General features: G+C 54.6%; 6 protein-coding genes across 6 annotated transcripts; 2 read left to right on the top strand and 4 right to left on the bottom strand.

The window, feature by feature from the left end:
• Window positions 1-498: 498 nt before the first annotated feature.
• BGZ61DRAFT_473785 (uncharacterized protein) lies at window positions 499-1077 on the top strand (the record flags this gene model as incomplete). Its single annotated transcript, XM_046248499.1, has 3 exons — window positions 499-653; window positions 775-877; window positions 943-1077. The coding sequence occupies 3 exons, from the start codon at window positions 499-501 to the stop codon at window positions 1075-1077; spliced, it is 393 nt and encodes a 130-aa protein (XP_046109952.1).
• A 252-nt stretch (window positions 1078-1329) lies between these two features.
• On the bottom strand, window positions 1330-4456 carry BGZ61DRAFT_503569 (Metallo-peptidase family M12-domain-containing protein). Its single transcript, XM_046251771.1, has 2 exons — window positions 3992-4456; window positions 1330-3923 (listed from the first exon to the last, which is right to left on the bottom strand). Exons 1-2 carry the CDS (start codon window positions 4056-4058, stop codon window positions 1651-1653), a joined length of 2340 nt encoding a protein of 779 aa, XP_046109951.1. The 5' UTR covers window positions 4059-4456; the 3' UTR covers window positions 1330-1650.
• Window positions 4457-6362: 1906 nt separating this feature from the next.
• BGZ61DRAFT_443813 (uncharacterized protein) lies at window positions 6363-9693 on the bottom strand. The gene is made up of 7 exons (XM_046244922.1): window positions 9021-9693; window positions 8939-8962; window positions 8785-8811; window positions 7565-8727; window positions 7247-7507; window positions 6784-7188; window positions 6363-6714 (listed from the first exon to the last, which is right to left on the bottom strand). The coding sequence occupies exons 1-7, from the start codon at window positions 9325-9327 to the stop codon at window positions 6652-6654; spliced, it is 2250 nt and encodes a 749-aa protein (XP_046109950.1). The 5' UTR covers window positions 9328-9693; the 3' UTR covers window positions 6363-6651.
• A 3354-nt stretch (window positions 9694-13047) lies between these two features.
• Window positions 13048-14548, bottom strand: BGZ61DRAFT_136070 (uncharacterized protein). The gene is made up of 3 exons (XM_046237223.1): window positions 14382-14548; window positions 13704-14326; window positions 13048-13646 (listed from the first exon to the last, which is right to left on the bottom strand). The coding sequence occupies exons 1-3, from the start codon at window positions 14466-14468 to the stop codon at window positions 13298-13300; spliced, it is 1059 nt and encodes a 352-aa protein (XP_046109949.1). The 5' UTR covers window positions 14469-14548; the 3' UTR covers window positions 13048-13297.
• A 223-nt stretch (window positions 14549-14771) lies between these two features.
• BGZ61DRAFT_443807 (ribosomal protein L10e/L16) lies at window positions 14772-15802 on the bottom strand. Its single transcript, XM_046244921.1, has 3 exons — window positions 15334-15802; window positions 15139-15280; window positions 14772-15088 (listed from the first exon to the last, which is right to left on the bottom strand). The coding sequence occupies exons 1-3, from the start codon at window positions 15763-15765 to the stop codon at window positions 14901-14903; spliced, it is 762 nt and encodes a 253-aa protein (XP_046109948.1). The 5' UTR covers window positions 15766-15802; the 3' UTR covers window positions 14772-14900.
• A 293-nt stretch (window positions 15803-16095) lies between these two features.
• BGZ61DRAFT_341826 (replication factor RFC1 C terminal domain-containing protein) lies at window positions 16096-19448 on the top strand (the record flags this gene model as incomplete). The annotated part of the gene is made up of 5 exons (XM_046239455.1): window positions 16096-16195; window positions 16244-16287; window positions 16356-16402; window positions 16453-19080; window positions 19133-19448. The coding sequence occupies 5 exons, from the start codon at window positions 16096-16098 to the stop codon at window positions 19446-19448; spliced, it is 3135 nt and encodes a 1044-aa protein (XP_046109947.1).
• Window positions 19449-19628: the final 180 nt, after the last annotated feature.

The raw sequence follows: 19628 nt of genomic DNA, 5'->3' as shown, positions 1-19628 counted from the left end.
TTTATAACTTTCCCTTCCTCCTTCTCCTTCCTCCTCCCACTCTGCAGCGACCTTCTTCCCTACCTATCATCCTCCACTTCTATCCTCCTTCTCTTCTCCAGATACACCGTAGTCACTCTTATTCCCCCGCCCTATATCCGATATCCGCCCTCCCGTTTAAACCTTGATTAGCGGCCCGTGCAGTCGCAACGTCCGACCGGAGGACCAAGTCAGACCCCCACCTTGCATCTCCAGCACTACCGGGAGTACAACCTTGACCTGTCTTCTTCCACCACCAAGCACAGCGCCTTTGCCACGAGACCTCTACTCGCCCGTGCAAAGTCCCACGGCAGCTGCACTGGACGAGTTCTCGGGGAAGGGACAACAGCACACATAGAGACTGAGGTGCCGAGGAGCAGCGCGCCTACGAGGGACCCACGGCCAATCTGAGAGAGGGTGGACGCCGTCAACAGCACCACGCTGAGACAATCCGGGAGAGTGCAAGACACGCAGGCAGCCATGGCCACGCAGAATTCGCAGAATAAATCGCCCGCGGCCTTTACACCGGAGATGCGCGATCGCCAAGCTCGCGGCAAGGACCCTTACTTAAAGGTCGAGACCAGCGAAGAGAGCGACTCGAGCGACGATGATCCCATCACCCTCGGCCTTGGCGCGTATGTACCCTCTCTTATGCCCTTTCTTCTTCTTGTTTCATTCTAGGTACCACAGAACGTGGACAATGCGGAAGTCGACATAACCGCATCAAGAGCTGTTTGTCTGATTGCCTTTGCCTAGTCCCATCATCGAGTCCTTCGCAGATCGCGAACGCAAAGGCGAAGCCGTATCCGTCCTCGACCACCCAGAAACTCTCATGGCCCACGCCCAAGCCAACGACGATGTAAGCCTTTCCTCCCTCCCGTCTATTGATTATTCCTCAATTGGCTTACATTGTCTGACGCGCAGAGCATCTCCGGTCAGCGTCAGCGCTTCATGCGTCAGCTGTGTGGCATTGAACAGAAGCGCCGCGGCGGTCGCGGCAAATCTGCTGGTGCCGGGAGGAACAAGAACCGACGGGTAAACGATCGCGGTGGGCGATAATTTATTAGCAGCTCCGACGCTTTCAAGAGACGAGGCGGCGGGTGCGTGACTCAAGGGATCAAATGGGCAATACGGCACCTGGATCCCAAATCTGTGGGACTCTTTCAACATAGCCTACGACACGTTTATGATGATGATGCATGAAAATGGGTGCTTGCATAACATACACTTACATCCCTTTCGGGGTTTGGGTTCATTTTGGAAATAAAATCATCGAGTAATGACATGAATATTGGGGCTGCTCGGGGTTCTCTGACCCCGTCTGGCCTGTTTATCCTATCTATACCTATGTCCAAAACCCGCGTGGCCCATCATGAGTTGAACGAGCCAACGCAATATCCAAAAGGAAAAGTTCCCATCTCCCGGTTGGCATGCCATGCCGTGCTACCAAGTTCGTGATATGCTCATGCGCATGCTTGCGGTATATGCTGTGAAAACAGGAACCCACTGTATCTACCCCAGACTGGCCCAGAGACAAGACATGAAGAACAACTATGTACATCCCACAAACAGAATGCCTCAAATAACGCCGTGCAATGCCTTGAAAAAACGCCCACTATAATATAATGAAACTTATGCATATCTCATGCTTCGACCGCGCTGCATCTGGTGGTTCAGGGGAGCGTAGTCGTAGTTCGGCGGCGGCCCGCTGGGCGGAGGGATACCGTTGCCACCGCGGGCGGCTGGCCAGTTGGCCATCTCGGTGGGCTTCGGCGCTCTTCGCCTGCCACTACGCCGCCGGATGCAGCTGATGAGGCAGCTCAGCAGGGCGAGGAGGATCAGGCCGCCAATGACAGAGCCGACGGGGATGGCAATGTTCTTGTTGCGTTTGAACCAGTCGAGAATCTCTTGGCTCGTTGAGCCGCCTCTGCAATCACCGTTGGAGCAGCGGCCGCCGCCACCGCAAGAAGTGCCGTCGAGGAAGTTCTGGTTGAGTTCGACACATGTGCCATAACCGTACTCGGGTGCCGAGCAAGTCATGAGACAGCCGGAGCTGCCACAGGCTTCTGTGGACGAGCTGGTAGAGTTGCCAAACATGTTTCTGCACTGCAAGTCTCGTGACGTGCACTGTCCAGACGCGCATGAGAGTCCGGTGCCGCAAGATTCCCCGTCATTCATGTGCGAGTCCGCCGGGCATGATGCCGTAGTACCTGAGCAGGTCTCCTGAGGATCGCATTGCCCCGAGCTCTCACGGCAGACGGTGCCGTTGGAGGCGAATTGACACGAATCCGTGCAGCAATCCTCGTTTGTGGGATCGCACTGGGCGTTGGATTTGAACTTGCAGGTAGTTGCGTCGCAACAACTGTTGTCGCCGCATCCCGATGTTCCGCCGCAGTCGCAGTCCTCGCCACTCTCTACGATGCCGTTGCCGCACTGGCTGCCTGTGATGGTCTCGACGTCCCTGTTGTTAGTCAAGCACGACGACTCGACATTGCCCTTCAAGCCGGAGCAGATGTTGCCAATTGTGCAAGCCGAGAAATCGGTAATGCCGCTACCAGTGGATGGGTTCATGATGAACCTGCCACCGGCATCACAGGAGCTCGTGCTTAATGGGCAGCAATCCTGTGTTCCAGATGAGACTGGGCAAGTACTAGAAGTGCAATCGTGCACAGCACCAAAGGTGTGACCAGACTCATGCGCGAAGACCTGCCACTCCGCCGACGTCCTCACAACGACATTGGCTGACGCGACAGTCTCGTTGCCGCCTGAACTGCCGGTAGCGGAAGAACCGTTTCGGCACAGCTGGCCCAGCCACGCAAGACCCACAGCGGCGTCGGTGTTGCAAGTGGTGAGGAGGGTCCAGTATGCGTTGGTGTCCTCGAAATTACCACGCCAAGCGGAGAAGAGGCTCAGACGATCGGCCAAAGTGACACTGCTGGAGCAAGCCCGGTTCCACGGAGCGGACGCGGGGGGCGTGCCGGGGCACGACTCGTCGCTGATGGTGAGGTTCTGAATGCCCAGCGAGATGTTGAAGGTGCTCTCGTAAACCTGAGAAGCGGTGTTGACTTGACTAATGACATTCCTCCTAAGAGTCTCGGTCGAGTTGAAATCGGCAGTATATGTACAATCAGTAGCGATACCCACAAGGGCGACCTTCCGGGTGGTGGGACAGCCGTCGACGGAGCCGATGGTTGCCTCTAAGTCGGTACCGGCGCCGTTGTTGCCGGTGGATCCGCCGTCAATTGACTGGCGACCAAAGAGGGCGCGCGGGTTCATGGAGCTGAGTGAGCGTCCACGATGGAGATTCTGTTCATGGAATTTGGTGTTGAAGTCAAGGCTGTCGGAGTTGCAAGATGAGTGTCCATAGATGCCTCGCTTCAAGTCGGTGTGATCTTCAAACGAAAGGATATCTGAATCGCGCCAGACGACCATAGAGTCCTCCACATTACCCGGAAAGTTCAAGAGGGGGTCATCCTCGTGCCGGAGGCGCTGGAAGTGGGTGCCAGTCTGGATATGATGGTTGTCGCGGTCGATACGGAAGCTGCCTTCGAACACGGGGTCCTTGCCATCGCGATGAATCGTTATTCTCGCCCAGCCAGCATGAGCCCAGCCCTCGTGTCCGGCACGGCGCACAAAGGCATCCCCCTTGAACACTTTGTGCTCGCTCCTCTCAACTGGTTGGACGGCGCGGACCTTGCCTTCGGCATCGAGGTAGGTGACGGCGAAGCTCTCGTGGAGGAGGTCATGGTTGGGCTCGAGCTTGAGGCGGATCTGTTCTTGGCCTCTATGAAGAGTAAATGTGAGATCGAAATGGGAGTATGCGTGGACGCGATGTGAGGGGGCCTTGATGACGGCATCGTCAACGAGGGTAGCGTAGCCAACGGGATTTCGTTTTATTGAGTGCCCTAAAATGCGGACAGGTTAGCAGGACCGAGCGATTGACGATACTGGTTGACGAGACGATTCAACATACCTATAGACGACTGAACCAGGAGAGCGACGCCGGCAAAGGCGGTCGCAAAGGCCCGGAACGAAACCATGGCTTGTTGGACCAACGAGGTCCCTCGGGACGGGATACCTGCACCAGGAAAAGGCTATTGCATGCAGGTCGGATATTTATTGGAGACGGATTGCGATTCTGGCAATGCAGAACAACTGAGCACGGGCAAAAGGCGAGAGTGCGAGTAGAGTCGATTCGAGAGCGATTGGAAACGGGCGGGCTGGCTGTACAAATAGAGTTGGGATTCGGAACAGCAAAAGTCGAGGTTGCAAGGTGCAAGACGCTAAACGGAGAGGCGGAGTCGGAGCGGAAGAAGCGTATTTGTGCCTGTGCCAAGGATGATGGCAGCACGGTACACACACACACACACTCCGACAAGAACAACAAAAGGCAAAGTGGTGAGAGAGCGAACGTGAGAACAGAGGGAGTGAACGTGTGTGGCGGCGACGGTTGGAGGATGGAGTACGGAACGGGTCCCGCCCAGGCCGCCCCCCGCCCCGTGTGGACGGGTTGTTTAGCATTTACATGGACGCCCGCCAGACAATGCACGCAACAGCATGTACACAAGGTACTGTATTACCACGCCGCCCATCGCAGCCGTCCTGCATCCCACGGAACGCTAGAACATGGCGAATCCCGTTCAAGGCCGCGCGGTATTTCGCAGCCACTGCACGCCCAGCCCATCGCCCAGGGCTTCGCTGAGCCTTGGAAGTCCACTGGCGGCCCAGTGACAACCCACTGCAACCCACTAGAGCGCATCATCCGCCGTCAGCAGAGTACATGCATAGCCACGCTTCCAGCCTTTTCTTCCCCGGGCAACCAACCCACTCGCTACCCACTTGGCAAACCATCTCTACACACCCAAGACACCCTCAGCTTCGTCTCTCTTTCGACGCAGACTCGATTACTCAATTAATGCTATGCTCACTTCGCCCTGGCGTCGAGTCTCATCAAGATTCCACATGACTGGCGATAGCACCACCCCCGCACTTCATGTTTCATCGCATTTACATGCGTAGTTGTGTAATCTAGATTGCCCTATGCCCGTGAACTAAGTTACCCGGTTGAGGCTCATCGATAATCCTACGTAGACGTCCTCACACCGATGCCACTTGCTTCCTTGTTGTTGCTGAGAAATTATCCGTCGCAGGCCTCCCACTGCCGGCGCGCCGACTCTTCCGGCCTTCTTGTTGGCAGGCGGCTTACCCCGTTATGCATGTGTGCTGGTCCAACTCACTCCCTCACTGGCTCTCCTTGCTTTCTCGTATCATAGCGCCATGCCAGGACCAACAGATCCACACTTTACGGCGCCGATTCTAGACCCTTGCCTCGGATACATTTGATACCTTTGACAAGACGGCTAACTTAACCGGGAGCCCCGACTACTCAATACAGCAGCACTGTACGCTCGAGTGAGCAAAGGATTCCTCTTGGCATCGAAACACGTGCCGAGGACCTGATTTACAAACCTGTACGTTACACAGGCAATAAGCGGTTGTATTTGACGTGTTTCAGCGTCGTCTCGAAGACGTCGGAGCTCGGCACCCGCTTAATCTGACGTCGGCTAATAGTCTAATACTGGACAGGGAGCTGGCTGTATTTAGGAATTTGTGCGACTATATTCATACCTCTTCCTTCACCTTGTTAATCCACAATCCAACCTCCTTTCCCTTCATCTATCCCTTCTCTTATGCTGTTCTCCAGCGCCCCGACATTTAATGGTTAATGTCATCCCATGTCCTCGTGCCGTAAGCTGACAAACCCATCCCACATGCTGCTTAGCTGTATCCCACACCAACATAATCCATTGGGGCTGTGTGCCTTCTGGCCCTCGTCGGCCAGCCATCCATCTTGTCCACCCCCCAGCACGCATTCCCACGGTAGATCTTTAGCCAAGTCGAGCTACCTTAGCTAAAAACTGTTCTCCCCAATCTACTCCCGTTGGCCAACCGCCTCAAGATAGCTCCCGCTCCCCGCCTCAGTGATGACGACGACTTCTCGTTCTCGGCAACACCTTTCGCCTAACACTATCCACCTCGGTGAAACTAATATTTCATCATGGCCCTTTTTGCCTCGAATCCAGTTGTCGTCGGATTTATGGTGTCTCTTTTAAGTCCGACGCGTGACCGGACCCTCTACGAAGCCAAAAGAAGCTTAATTCCGATGGCAAGGGCTTTGTTCAATTCAATACCACAGACCCTGTCCCACTATGTCTGCATGGCGGAGACATGACACGCGTCCCCTACCACACACCTCAATGATATACAACCTGCAGCTTCCATCAGGCCTGGGGTGTGACTAGGGTAAGAAAAGGTCTCACATCACCGTCGCCAGCAGAGTTTCCAGTTTAATATAGATGATTGCTCGTTGAGAGCCTTTTAGTGATCCCAAATAATATCTGTATATATAAACACGCAATGCAGTTAAAATTCCTTCATAAGTTGGTTCCCAACCAAGCCTTCAAAATCCTCATCATTTCGTGGCTGCATCCAGCATCCAGCATCAACCCCAAAACACCGCACGGGATAATATCCTGGTCCGTTCTGGACCTGCGTTTCCTTTCCCGATTTGCCTTGTATCCATTGGTATATCAACTCCACTAGATCAATTGCATCGCTGGCCTGGTCGGCCCTTTACTTCCGCTTCGCATCATGCACACTTTGGATGATCTTCGCCACAACGCTAGGGTCAGATAGCTGTGTTCATGTTAGTCTTAGGTCAGAGTAGAAAATGGCACTGTGCCATAAAGCGCGAGATGAACGTACCGTGGTGATATCTCCTAGTTGGTCCTCCTCTCCTGCCAAGATCTTGCGCAATACACGTCGCATGATCTTGCCACTTCGGGTCTTGGGCATGTCCGGCACAATGTACACCGCCTTGGGAGCCGCGAACGGGCCGATGCTCTTGCGCACCTGCACAATGAGCTCCTTTCGCAGGGCCTCAGTTGATTCAATAGTCTCCTTAAGCGCAACGAAGGCGTTGACGGCCTGTCCGGTGAGTTCATCGGCCACACCGACCACAGCGGCTTCGGCCACCGCGTGGTGCTCAATGAGGGCGGCCTCAATCTCAGCAGTCGAGAGACGGTGGCCACTGACGTTGACGACATCATCGACACGTCCTCGGATCCAGTAGAAACCCTCGTGGTCACGAGCAGCACCGTCTCCAGTGAACTATAGCTTTCTGTTAGCATATCTCGCATCCATAGTTCCTTGACAAGGGCTCACTTACGTAGTAACCCTTGTAAACATCCATGTAGGTCTCCATATATCGCTTGTGGGCGCCCCAGACGGTGCGAGCCATGCTGGGCCAGGACTGCTTGAAGGCCAACACACCTTCGACATCGTTTCCGTGAATCTCCTCTCCTGAGACGGGGTCGATGATTGCGGGCTCAATGCCGAAGAATGGTAGCGAGGCACTTCCGGGCTTGGTGGGAGTGACACCTGCCAAGGGGCAGATGACGTGAGAGCCTGACTCAGTTTGCCAGTAGGTCTGCAGGCAGTTAGTAATGGCTTGGGCTAATCATACTTTTCCTCTAGGAAAACTCACATCGACGACATGACACTCTTCCTTGCCAATAACCTCGAAGTACCATTTCCAGATCTCGGCAGCAATGGGTTCACCGACGGAACCAAGCACTCGGAGGTGCTTCATCTCGCCGCGCACGTGCTCGTCACCAGCACGCTTCAACAATCGAAGGGCAGTGGGGGCAACATAGAACTGGGTGACCTTGTGCTTCTCAATGATATCCCAGTACCGAGAGAAGTTGGGGTAGGCAGGAGTGCCCTCGAAGACGACGGTGGTGACACCAAGCATCAGAGGGGCGTATACGACATAGGTGTGACCTGTAATCCAACCGACATCACCACCGCAGAAGTATCGGTCACCGGGGTGGATGTCGAAGACATACTTGCCAGTCATGGCGGCGCCTAGAAGGTAACCGGCGGTGGTGTGCAAAACACCTTTGGGCTTGCCGGTGGAACCGGAGGTGTAGAGCAGGAATAGGGGGTCCTCGGCGGCCACGGACTCCGGGGGGAAGTAGCTGGGCCACTTCTCGACCTCCTCATGCCACCAGTAGTCGCGACCGGATGTCCATGGGATCTCAGAGCCAGTACGCTTGTAGACAAGAACGTGTGAGACCTCGGGGCACTGCTTGAGGGCATCGTCGACAATCTTCTTGGTGCCAATCAATTTGCCACCTCGCTTGCCTTCATCGGTGGTGATGACGACCTTGGAGTTGGCATCGACGACACGGTCACGCAAAGAGTCGGAAGAGAAGCCGGCGAAGATGACGGAGTGAACAGCACCGATACGGACACAGGCCATGAGGGCGATGATTGCCTCGGGGATCATAGGGAGGTAGATAGCGACGGTGTCGCCCTTGCGGACACCCATCTGCTTAAGGACCCAAGCAGTCCTGGAGACCTCACGGAGAAGCTCGCCGTAGGTGACATTACGGCCTTCGGCGGGATCGTCGGCCTCGTAGATGATGGCAACACGATCGGGGTCGGCGAAGGCGTGACGGTCAACACAGTTGTAGGAAGCGTTCAGGCGACCCTCGTTGAACCACGAGACGTCGCCATGTTCAAGAGAGCCGTGGCGAGTAGTCTCGAAGTCTCGATCCCACGACACAAGTTCGCGAGCACGCTCAGACCAGAACTTGTGGGGTTGTGTGATGGACTCTTGGTAGAGACGTTGGTACTCCTCGAGGTCTGGGGTGGGTCAGCTAACTCATGTTGAGGCTTCAGGTGGATCCGGGGCGTACTCACTAGCCAAGTGGGGCTTGCTGGGGTGCTCTGCCGGGTAGCGAGGTTAGCATCAGAAGAGTCCAACAGAAGATAGCAAAACGAAACCAACACAGGACGGAAGGAATGACGATAGCAATTTCAATCGCGTGGAAGGAATAGGGGGGGGGGTTCATACTGGCAAGCATCTTCTCCGGGGGGTCTATGGTGCGTTAGCGTTATAATCCAATAGGCAACCGGACCGGCAATAGGGGACCTACGAAAAGTGTCGACGAGGTGGGCCTCAGCGACAACCGGGACCTTGGGCACCGGCGCCGCTGCAACAGGAGCCACAGCTGCCTCGATCTGCTCAGGGATCGGGGCGGCCACAGGCTCAGTGGCCACAGGCGCAGAGACGGGCACCGGCTCATTGATTACGGGCTCAGCAACAACCTTCTCTGCGACCACGGGCTTTTCGACCACGAGCTCAGTGGCTACAGGGGCGGCAATGGGGACCGCCTCCATAGCTACTGGGGCAGGAGCAGGCTCGGTGGCCACAGGGACCTGGCGCTGCTCGACTTCGATCATTGTCGTTGGGGGAACGAAATGATTTTTTTTTTCGTTGAGATGCGACTGCGGATGCGATGCGGCTGCGACGTCGATGCGGGGTAGCGTAGCCGTGGAGCTGGTGCTGGGACTGCTCTTCTTAAGGGCAGTAATCACACAGCTGTCGGTTATGCTCGTCGGGAGGGGCCGCGGGTGGTTGCGCCGTTCGGGATTGGGCTGGCACAGAGGGGAAAAGGGGATCGAGTAGAGAGTATGAGGACAAAGGAGGAGGAGAAGTCGTAGGAGGGAAAGGAAGAGTAAGTAAGAAGAGATTGGGACGAAGGACACAAGTTTGATGAGCCAGTCAGTCTGCGGGGAGCTGGGGGCCCGTGATTCTTTATGGTAAAATTGGGTACATCGCCATTGGCAGGTACGTCCGGTAAAGATGGCTGTACGTAGTGGGCAGTACCTGCACCACCGGCCACCGGCCCCCGGCGAACCGGGGGGGCATTCCCAGAGCTGGCGGCTCTGGACGGCTATGATCCTTTCCCCCGAAGCCAGATCCCGAGCAGTCGCCCGCCTACAAGACAGGGCTCGGATCCGGCCCTCCAGGGCGTCTCCAGGGGCAAACAACGCTGGCGGCAAGGCTGGCTGCACGCCGAATGCACTATTTGCCATTGCCGGCAGCCCATATCTCCATGCCGCTCCTATGGACCATGCCTAGGCCCTTCTCTGCTGGTAGAGTTGCTCGTACCCCTACGTCCGAGGCCCAGCAATGGACGGATGGCTCCAGGCTCCCGCTGGGTTGCTTGTGATTCCCCTTCCGGTTGGATGTCGTTTTTCGACACCCATGACCCGGCCCATGCCCATCCGGCTCATGACGAGCCTTGCTTTGTCTGTTAGACTCACCGTCTGTGCCACAGTTGATTACCTGGGCGCTGATTTGCTTCCTTCCCTCCCACCCATCACGTGCTGATGCCTGCCCTTTGTCCCCTGTGATTCCATTTGTCTACATACAGAGTTACCAACACATCCCATGAGTGTTGTACTCCTTCGGCTGTGGAGTCGGGACACGGTCCGTGTCATACGCAGCCAAGCCCACCCATGAAGGCGACATTTGGGATGCTGACGGAGCCGCACTCTGTTACTGGGTTCGTCCCGTCCCACGGATAACATCCGGGCAACCTACATAGTAGAAGCATCTGCAGTCTGAATTCCCTGGGTGAAACTCTCCGGCCAGACGGGTATTATGGTTCGGTCTCGAAACACGGCTATCGGTCCGCCTTGCGCTTACCGAACGACATCATCATGGCCACAATCTTATCTACTGCTGCGGTCTGTATGTACCCCTCCAAGATTTATTCCCCCTCAAAGGTGCACCCTAAATGTACTTCTGGCTGGCCTATTCTCGGCACGCCCACAGTGGCTTATTGATGCAATAATACTGGGGTTTGAATGCGGTACTTTTTAGACCCAGGTTCGTACCTGGCTCCAGTCTTCAGGCTCCCTGTCCGTCTCGGCTCTGTGAATGGGCCTTGTGCCCCCACGAAGAAGGAAAATATTTGCATGTCATTCTTTCGCACACGAATGATCCGTAAGTGAGAGCCGATGTCGCAGTAGGACAGACGAAGCTGCATGTGATCCTGGTTGACTAAAGAGGCCATGAGAGGTATAAAGTGACGAGTAGGTAGCCAGGTGGGATGTACAGCTCGACTCGAGGGTGGGTTGCCAACATTTCCTAACTGGGATGTCGAGTGGGAGTTTCCTAGTTAGGTGATAGATATGGTAATGGTGGGACCCTGCGATGGAGGTTGTCAGTGAGATGGGCCGGATACGGAGGGACTGTCACATCCAGGCAGGCAGTGGCTTTCCTCCGTCGACCCAGACCGCCGACAGCGGGGCCTCCTTGTTAAGAACGGCTGGACGAGGCGTGTTCGAGGCTGCTTGAGGCGCCTGATAACCCTGGCTCGCGACCGGCACTGCGGCTTCATGACTGAACTCATGAATGGGCGGGACGTGGGAAAGACTGGGGCTGCAAGGTGCGGCGTGCGACGTGCACCACTGCGCTGCTGCAATGCCCTACTCCGGCAGGTCCCTCCTGTAAGTAGGGCCTAATATCATGGCCCAGTATCATGGCCCAGCATCATGGCCCATGATGGATGGCATTTGCAGCGTGCCCCTCATCTGCTCTACCCCCGCATTCGATTTCTCGGGGTCATACTGTGTCGTCTCTGATTGGCCCCTTTCAATCTTCCCTTCCATTCGCACGGCCGTCGGGTCCCTGATGCTCGTGGCTCATGCGCGGACCCTTGCTTGACTACGCCCACTGGTGGCGCACTTGTGCCGTGCTCCTCCGACCTCCCATCCCGCGCCCTTCTCAACAAAGTCCACTAAAGAGGCATCGCTGACCAGGGGAAGACCCAAGCTGAGACGGTACTTCTATCTAGCAGACGCCAATGTATCTTTGGGTAACCTCTACTTTGACCCCCACCGCTCAATTGGCGTGTTGAATCTCAGTTGGTCTGAGTCCTCAATTTCAATCTTCTTGTTCATTGACCACCATGACTTCGTCTGAGCCACATCACCATGCACCACAGAACGCCGCTGATGTCGACGTTGTTTGGTCCCTCAGTTTCACACAAAAACGGGGCCCCTCAAACACCGAGATTGGAGCGAACTCTCTCCTCCAAGCAGCCATTTTCCCTCCCCTTGACGTATCCATATCGCCGCTAGCTCTTCTTACAGCTAATCCAAAATGGGCACTCCCACCACACACGCCCATTATCCATGCCCATCCCCAACCCGTCCCTTGGCCCTCGCAGGCTCCATCGGCATCCTTGCTGCCAGGCCGGGCCCTGCCCCAACGGCCCGGACGAAAGCCCAGCTCATACCGAAGCCACGCGAGCTGCGCACAGGGAGGTGCTTCCGCCACGATTGTATCCAAGACCTTTTAGATGTGCCCTATCGATGGACGTGACCAAGCGCACGAGGCGTGGCAAGTGAGGGTGTGCAAGAGCCGTCTGGCCGCCTTCGGGACTCGACCGAGATGTCCATCACTGACACAACCGTCACAACGGCGGTAGCAACGGATTCGTTCTGGGCCAACCTTCCTCTCTCTGCGCCGTCGCATGAACTGGATTCTAACCCAAATTTCTGCTCCCTCCATCCGAGTCCCAACTTCCGCGGCTATTCCTCAAAACCCGCTGCGTCACCTCGCAGCGATATCCATCCATCTGGATCCTTCCCCCTCGCCGACATCCCCTCTAATCCCACCCACACACCCCTCTAGCCTGGACCACCTCCAAAGAATCCAATGAGCCTAGGGGATCGTATGAGGGGTTCGAGTGACACACACTCTCACACACCCGCACTCGGCATTTGCTCTGTTTGCTTGGTTCGTTCATCATGGCTTGTGATCGATGGATACGTACTTGGCAGCTAATGACGTCCTTTCCCGTCCCCCCAGATTCCTCAACTTCGGACTTCAAAAGAACATCCGTGAACTGAACCATCTCCCATTAAACGTGTAGCCTGCCCTTCAGTCGAAAGCAACGCTCCTCAGGTTTAGACCAACCTCATGGCTCGAACGCCGACGGCGGAGTTATGAACCCCCCAACTAGTCATTCCATCCTCCCATCCATGTAACATACCCAGTTATGAGGACTCTTCCGGCTCTCCCGTCTTGCAGTGTTCAGGTCTCCATTTCCCCATTTCCCCATTCTCCACTCGCCTTCTACCCCTCTGCCCCTAGATCTCCGAGTTCCTCCATCAATACGGGTGCATTATCAGGGATTGACACCCCTCATCCGAACCCCGAGATTCCCTTCCCCATCATCAGGCCATATTTTGGGCAGGATTCTCCTTCTTGACCCAGGACGGCGCACAAGAGGAGACGTGTCATCGCAAAGAGTCCTCGGAGGATCATTGGACACCGTAACACGATTGTGACATTCAATCGCATAAACCTTGCTACCTAGACCTTACCCCAACGCCGATCGTACACCAGAAATTCTTACATGTCCATGCTCATTAGATACATCTCAAGGACCCTCATGAACTTTGCTACAAACGCCTCTAGATGGAAGATGACCTTGGTTCCCGTCTTGATCCGGTGCTCGTAAAAAGCCGCCCATTGAATTACTTCGCCCTTTAGGCCATCATCAATGAGAGAAATCAGTTTGAATGCTAACGTCTTGAGGATGGTGGTGGGAGGGATGCAGTGCGTCAACAAGTCGTATAGCTTCGACCGCACCTGTAGGATCCTGGCTGGTGTGTGCTCCTCCAATATCTCCTTGGCAATTTGTCCGATGAGTGCCTCCCAATCTGCCGGGGGGATGGGCGTACTGTCGGTAACTTTCTCACTGCACCTGGTTAGCACTTCTTTATATCCTCGGTCAATGGTTGCAGGAGTCCCTCACTTCTGTGCATGCACTGCCTCGTACATGAGCAACGCTCGCCGCAGATTCCGTCCACTCTCCACCGCTATTCTTTGGTGGAGACCCTTCACAGTCGGCCAGCCCTCCTTTTTGGCTGATACAGCCAGCACGTCGCAGATTTCCTCGTGGGTCGGCGCTGCCACCCTGACCAACAGTGTTCTGGAGCGAATCGGCGCAATAATATTGGCTGTCGAATTTGCCAAGAGGATCAGTCGTAAGTTTGGTGAGTACTTTTCCATCGTTCGTCGCAGCGCGGCCTGGGCATCTCGACTCAGGTGGTCGGCCTCATTGATGACGACGACCTTGAACTTTTGCTTTGCAGACTGATCGACCTGTTGTGTTTGTGCAACTTCCTTGAGCAAGTCTTGGATAACGACTCTGTCGTAGTTGCCCACGTCCGACGGTGTGATCTCAAGGTGGTAGATGGAGGCGACGATGTTGAACTCGAGTTTTCGATTGCTCGTGGTCTGAAATACTCGGGCATCGATCTTGATCTTTTCCACACCAGGTCCATAGAGCTCCTTGAGTGTTGCTACTATTCGCGTCTTCTTTCCAGCGCCCGAGGGTCCGTAAACGAGGAGGTGAGGAAAATCACCGCTTTGTGCCTGCACCAGAGTCAGCCGTGATTTCTCTGCAATGTGTTGTGATTTAGATCCGTACGAGAGACTGAAGTCGCTCCGAAAGCTGGTGGTGATATGTCAGGGCCTCCAGCGACCGCGGTCGGTGCTTGTCAACAATGAGCGCCATGGTGAGAGCTGTGGTGGTGTTGCTGGAGGAATTGTGAAGGTCGCAGCTTTTTTGGTTGCTCGAGACGCGTCGTCGCGTTAAGTGATTCTGGCCGGCACCTCCACGTTGGCCTGTGCGCCACTTCCACTAACGTGGGTGTTGGCTCGTACCTGACAGCGCGCTAAGCCAGCTGCCCCGAGTTGTCAACGGAAGTGCCCAAGTGAGTGAGGACTCGTGCACTATTTACAAAATCGACAAAAATCATGTTACATATACTGGAAGGTAAGTGAAGAGACATGCGCTTCAGCAGCGCAGTCCAATGGCCGGTCGCATGCCTTGAAAATCAACATTGGAATTGATTATCATTTTGGAAGTAGTATTCGTACAGGTTTACAACAAATGCTCTGCACCGTTTAATGTACATGGTGTCGATACTTCTCATCGCCCATTCTACTAAGCCTGGGGAGACGTAGGAGGAGTGCTAACGGCCGCAGCCTCTGAGATTGGGGCGGATTCCTGTACCAACTCGACGGGAGCGAGCTGCCTTCGAGGTCTCTTCAGGTCCTCCAGCGTTATCCCATCCTCCAACTTGGTGATCCCGACCATAGGGGCATCACCTCTCTTCACAAACTCCCACTGGCCTGTAAAGATTTAGTGATAATCCGCATTGGAGCGGACTCGAAGCACTTACCTGGCAGCTTGTTACCAGCCAACCGGAATGCATCTCTCACGACTTGCTCGTGAATTCGGCCTCGGAGCTCGAAAAGGATCTGGCTCACAGCCATTCTGGTCGCCCAATGATCGAAGTTTCCCTTTCCCTTACCCATACGCATCTGTCAAGTTATGAGCCACTTGTTCTACTAGTATACGAGCAAGCCATTCTCACATCGTTTCCGCTGACGTATACACCAACGTTGCAGCACTTTCGCTTGTAAAGTCGGTATTTCTGGCCACGGAGTCGAGTTTTGATCGTGTCCTCCGCCATCTTTAATTGCTTGGCGCTGATTCTTCGGTGGTGGTCCGTCATCCGGAGACCAAAATCGCCCCAGATTACAGTCGTCCCCTTAGTCGATCCTCCAGTCGGCACACGCGGGCGTCCCTTGGCCATCTTCTTCTTTCGGTTCAAATTGGGCTCCAGCCAATTCCCCAGCATCGAGGAGGTCGTCGAGAAGGCCCGCACATTTTGGAGTCGTCGGGTCGCATCGAGCGTCTTCGCTTGTCGCTGAACAGGGGCTCTGAATTGTCGCAAGGGTGAGGATGCGCATATCCTCAAGCCTTGAAAGGCATTGAGCAATGCCGATGTGTTGGCAGGCTTCATCACGGCGGCGGGTTGACGACTTGGAGCTGCCTCGTACCTCGGACGACGGAGCTCCAGAAAATCTTCCCGATGTTCAGGCCGGCATTGCGGCCTGGAAATTCAGGCCCACACCACAGGACCAATTTAGCAGCAGTCACGGACCTCGCGTCATCTTCGCGTCTGACAGGAGCGAACGTGCACGTCACCCGGCTCGTGAATTCTAGGCTGCTCAACCATTGCCTAGGAATTTCACGCAACCACGCTCCCACCAGGCAACACTACGCAATGCCTTTATAAGGCACCTGACGTCCGTGTTGCATCGAGACTGGGTTGAAAGTAATCGACATCAAAATGCCTGACATTCGATCGTTCTTTGCACCCAAGGGTGGCGCCGCGCCCCCCAAAACTGCTCCAAAAAAGGCAGAGGAGCCCCCCAAGAGCAAGCGGACAAGTGAGTTTCTGTCCATTGAGTTCCCAGGCCTTGGCTGACATGCAACAGAAGGCCGCAAGGTGATTGAGGATAGTGAAGATGAAGATGAAGTTGTAGAGTAAGTTGTTTGCTCTCTTTCCGTGCTCCCTTCGAATCTAACAACTTTTGCAGGCAAAAGAAGCCGGCAACCAAATCAGCCCCCAGACCGGCACCCAAGAAAAAGTCTACGTGAGTGACATCCACGATGTGCCTACAGCTCTCTCTCTAATCTCCTACAGGGACGACCAACCAAAGGGCGTTGCAATTTCCGCCGATGACTACTTCGCTTCGACGACTGCCAGCAAACCCCAGAAATCTGCGGCTTCAAAGAAAACCGAAATCAAAACCGAGGTCCCAGTTCGATCGAGCCCCCGCAAGCAGGCGACGCCAAAGCAGGCAGCACCCAAGCAAGCTGCCCCTGCCAAAAATGGAACGACACTGGCAAAACGGAAGGCGACAACCTCATACGCTCCGGTTGCAGCTGACGACTCATCCGATGCATTCATGGATGGTGGAGATGAGGACGATGAAGACATCTTCGCTGCAGACATAAAGGGACGAAGCAAGCGCAAGAACGACGACTACGCCGAGGATGAGTCGGAAGAGGACGTACTTCCCAAGCCCAAGCGCGTGGCTGGTCGGGGACGCCTCTCGAGCAGCAAGGACACCGCAGATGATGACGTGAAACCTTCTACAACTGCGTCAGCTAGGAAGAAGAGGAAATCTCCAGTCAATGACTCGGAAGAATCTGAAGAAGAAGAAGCACCTCGGAAGAAACCTGCCACAAAACCCCGGGCACCACGAGCAAAGAAGGCCGACGAACCCGAAGATGCCGAGATTCAGAATATTCTTAACAGCGTTGCCACAGTACGGCCGCCAACGCCTCCGCCAAAGGATCCAAATGCCAAGTTCGACTGGAGGAAGGCAGCTGGCGGTGGCAATGCATCAGTTCAACCCCAAACCTCGGTTGAACTGCCAGAAGGCGCGGAGGAATGCCTAAGCGGGCTGACCTTTGTTTTCACGGGTGTTTTGCAAGCAATCGGTCGTGAAGAGGGCCAAGCTCTTGTGAAGAGATATGGCGGAAAAGTCACTGGACAACCCAGCAGCAAGACCAGCTTCGTGGTTCTTGGGGAAGATGCTGGCCCCAGCAAACTGGCAAAGATCAAGTCTCACGGGATCAAGACCATTGATGAAATGGGACTTTTTGATCTCATCCGCAAGTTGCCAGCTCATGGCGGTTCTGGCAAGGGAGCTCAGAAGGCTCAGGAAAAAAAGAAGGCTGAGGAGGATAAAGTGAAGAAGCAGGTCGCAGAGATGGAGGCTGAAGAGAAGGCTCGAAGGGTGGAAGCCGAAAAGGCTGCTCGAAAAGCAGCTGCTTCTCGCGGCACTTCAGTTGCGAAAGCGCCCGCAACCCCAGCACATGTTCAGCTGCTGACCTCTAAATATGCACCGACTCAACTCAACCATATTTGCGGTAACAAGGGCCAAGTCGAAAAAATACAGGCGTGGCTCAAGAACTGGCCGAAAGCGAAGAAATATGACTTCCAACGACGTGGCGCGGATGGGATGGGTGGCGAACGCGCCATCATTATCTCTGGTCCCCCCGGAATCGGAAAGACAACGGCTGCACATCTAGCTGCAAAGCTAGAAGGCTATGATGTCTTGGAGAGCAATGCTAGCGATACCAGAAGCAAGAGACTTGTTGAGGCAGGCGTCAGCGATGTCATGAACAATACGTCGCTTTTGGGATACTTTGCCGGTGATGGCAAGTCTGTGGACTCCACCAAGAAAAAGATTGTCCTTATTATGGATGAGGTTGATGGTATGTCTGGCGGAGATCGTGGAGGTGTCGGTGCTTTGGCAAAGTTCTGCAAGAAAACCGAGGTCCCCTTGATTCTCATCTGCAACGAGCGAAAGCTGCCCAAGATGAAGCCATTTGATCATGTGGCTTTCGACGTCAGATTCAACCGCCCAACAGTTGAACAAGTCCGATCCCGCATCATGACTATTTGCCACAGAGAAGGTCTCAAACTCCCTCCCGCCGTGGTCGACGCGCTCATCGAAGGGAGCAACAAAGACATTCGCCAAATCATCAATATGATCTCGACTGCTAAACTCGACCAAAGCAGCATGAGCTTTGACCAGGGCAAGGCCATGTCCAAGGCGTGGGAGAAGCACGTTGTTCTCAAGCCCTGGGATATCTGCCAGAAGATGCTGGGTGGTGGGCTGTTTGCCCCTGCTAGCAAGGCCACGTTGAATGACAAGATTGAGCTCTACTTCAACGATCACGAGTTCAGTTATCTTATGATTCAGGAGAATTACCTCCGAACGAAGCCTATGGCTCTGAATGGAAAGGGATACACTCAGCGAGAGCATAATCTCAAGGCTCTCGAGCTATTTGACAACGCGGCAGAGAGCATCAGCGACGGAGATTTGGTCGACCGTATGATACACGGCCCTCAACAGCAATGGAGCCTCATGCCGACTCATGCTGTCTTCAGCACAGTTCGGCCTGCCAGCTTTATCTCGGGTCAGCTGCTGGGCTCTAACTTTACGTCTTGGCTCGGCAATAACAGCAAAACTGGAAAGCTCGGCAGATACATCCGCGAGATTCACTCCCATATGCGCCTGAGGTCATCAGGTGATCACAACGAGATCCGACAGCAGTACATGCCCTTGCTGTGGGACCAGACGGTCAACAGACTGCAGAATGAGGGCAATGATTCCGTTGGTGAGGTAATTGATCTCATGGATAGCTACTTCTTGACCCGAGAGGACTTCGATGCCATCCAGGAACTTGGCGTCGGTCCCATGGACGAGGAGCGTGTGAAGATCGAGACGAAGACGAAGGCTGCCTTTACACGAACGTAAGTGAAAACTCTAATCTTCCGGCGAATTTAACGAGGCTAACTATCCCAGGTATAACGCGATGAGCCATCCGATTCCTTTCATGAAGGCTACCAATGTGGTAGCTCCCAAGGCGGCAAAGAAGGAAGCTCCCGATCTGGAAGAAGCGATCGAGGAAGAAGACGACGTTGATGTTGCTGAAGCCCCAGAGGTTGATGAAGAAGAACTTGACCTGAAGAAGGACAAGTACATTAAGCAACCCAAGGCAAAGAAGGCAACAAAGAAGACTACCAAGGCGGCTGCAGCGGGTGATGACGACGATGACAAGCCGAAGAAAGGGCGGGCAAAGGCAAAGGCTGTAGGAACCAAAGGGAAAGCAAAGAAGTAGATGACTGGTACCTAAGTGGCGATGGCAGGTGGAATTATCTACATCCTCGCTGTAGCTGTGCAAAGCTGCAGAGGAAACATTTTGGAGTTGCATCAGGTGTTAAGGGAAAGTCAATGTGTGCTGGGAGGGTTTGCTATGAGTAGTTTGTATTAGTATTAGTAGTGAAGCTCTTTGCGGCGT

The sequence above is a fragment of the Ilyonectria robusta genome (genome assembly GCF_021365365.1).
Source record: "Ilyonectria robusta strain PMI_751 chromosome Unknown BGZ61scaffold_3, whole genome shotgun sequence".
Classification (NCBI taxonomy): Eukaryota; Fungi; Ascomycota; class Sordariomycetes; order Hypocreales; family Nectriaceae; genus Ilyonectria; species Ilyonectria robusta.
Note: the sequence above shows the minus strand (reverse complement) of the source record. Positions and strands in the feature narration are given on the sequence as shown.

What these genes read in the sequence shown, in the direction of transcription:
- BGZ61DRAFT_443813 (XM_046244922.1), bottom strand. Translation starts at nt 9,327, where the DNA reads ATGATCGAAGTCGAGCAGCGCCAGGTCCCTGTGGCCACCGAGCCTGCT. An exon ending in CCCGGAGAAGATGCTTGCCA is followed by an intron (nt 8,812 to 8,938) that starts GTATGAACCCCC and finishes GCTACCCGGCAG; the next exon opens with AGCACCCCAGCAAGCCCCAC. An exon ending in AACTAGGAGATATCACCACG is followed by an intron (nt 6,715 to 6,783) that starts GTACGTTCATCT and finishes ACATGAACACAG; the next exon opens with CTATCTGACCCTAGCGTTGT.
- BGZ61DRAFT_136070 (XM_046237223.1), bottom strand. Translation starts at nt 14,468, where the DNA reads ATGGCGCTCATTGTTGACAAGCACCGACCGCGGTCGCTGGAGGCCCTG. An exon ending in CGGAGCGACTTCAGTCTCTC is followed by an intron (nt 14,327 to 14,381) that starts GTACGGATCTAA and finishes ACTCTGGTGCAG; the next exon opens with GCACAAAGCGGTGATTTTCC. An exon ending in GAGGCAGTGCATGCACAGAA is followed by an intron (nt 13,647 to 13,703) that starts GTGAGGGACTCC and finishes AACCAGGTGCAG; the next exon opens with TGAGAAAGTTACCGACAGTA.
- BGZ61DRAFT_443807 (XM_046244921.1), bottom strand. Translation starts at nt 15,765, where the DNA reads ATGAAGCCTGCCAACACATCGGCATTGCTCAATGCCTTTCAAGGCTTG. An exon ending in TATACGTCAGCGGAAACGAT is followed by an intron (nt 15,281 to 15,333) that starts GTGAGAATGGCT and finishes ATAACTTGACAG; the next exon opens with ATGCGTATGGGTAAGGGAAA. An exon ending in GGCTGGTAACAAGCTGCCAG is followed by an intron (nt 15,089 to 15,138) that starts GTAAGTGCTTCG and finishes AAATCTTTACAG; the next exon opens with GCCAGTGGGAGTTTGTGAAG.
- BGZ61DRAFT_503569 (XM_046251771.1), bottom strand. Translation starts at nt 4,058, where the DNA reads ATGGTTTCGTTCCGGGCCTTTGCGACCGCCTTTGCCGGCGTCGCTCTC. An exon ending in CCTGGTTCAGTCGTCTATAG is followed by an intron (nt 3,924 to 3,991) that starts GTATGTTGAATC and finishes TCCGCATTTTAG; the next exon opens with GGCACTCAATAAAACGAAAT.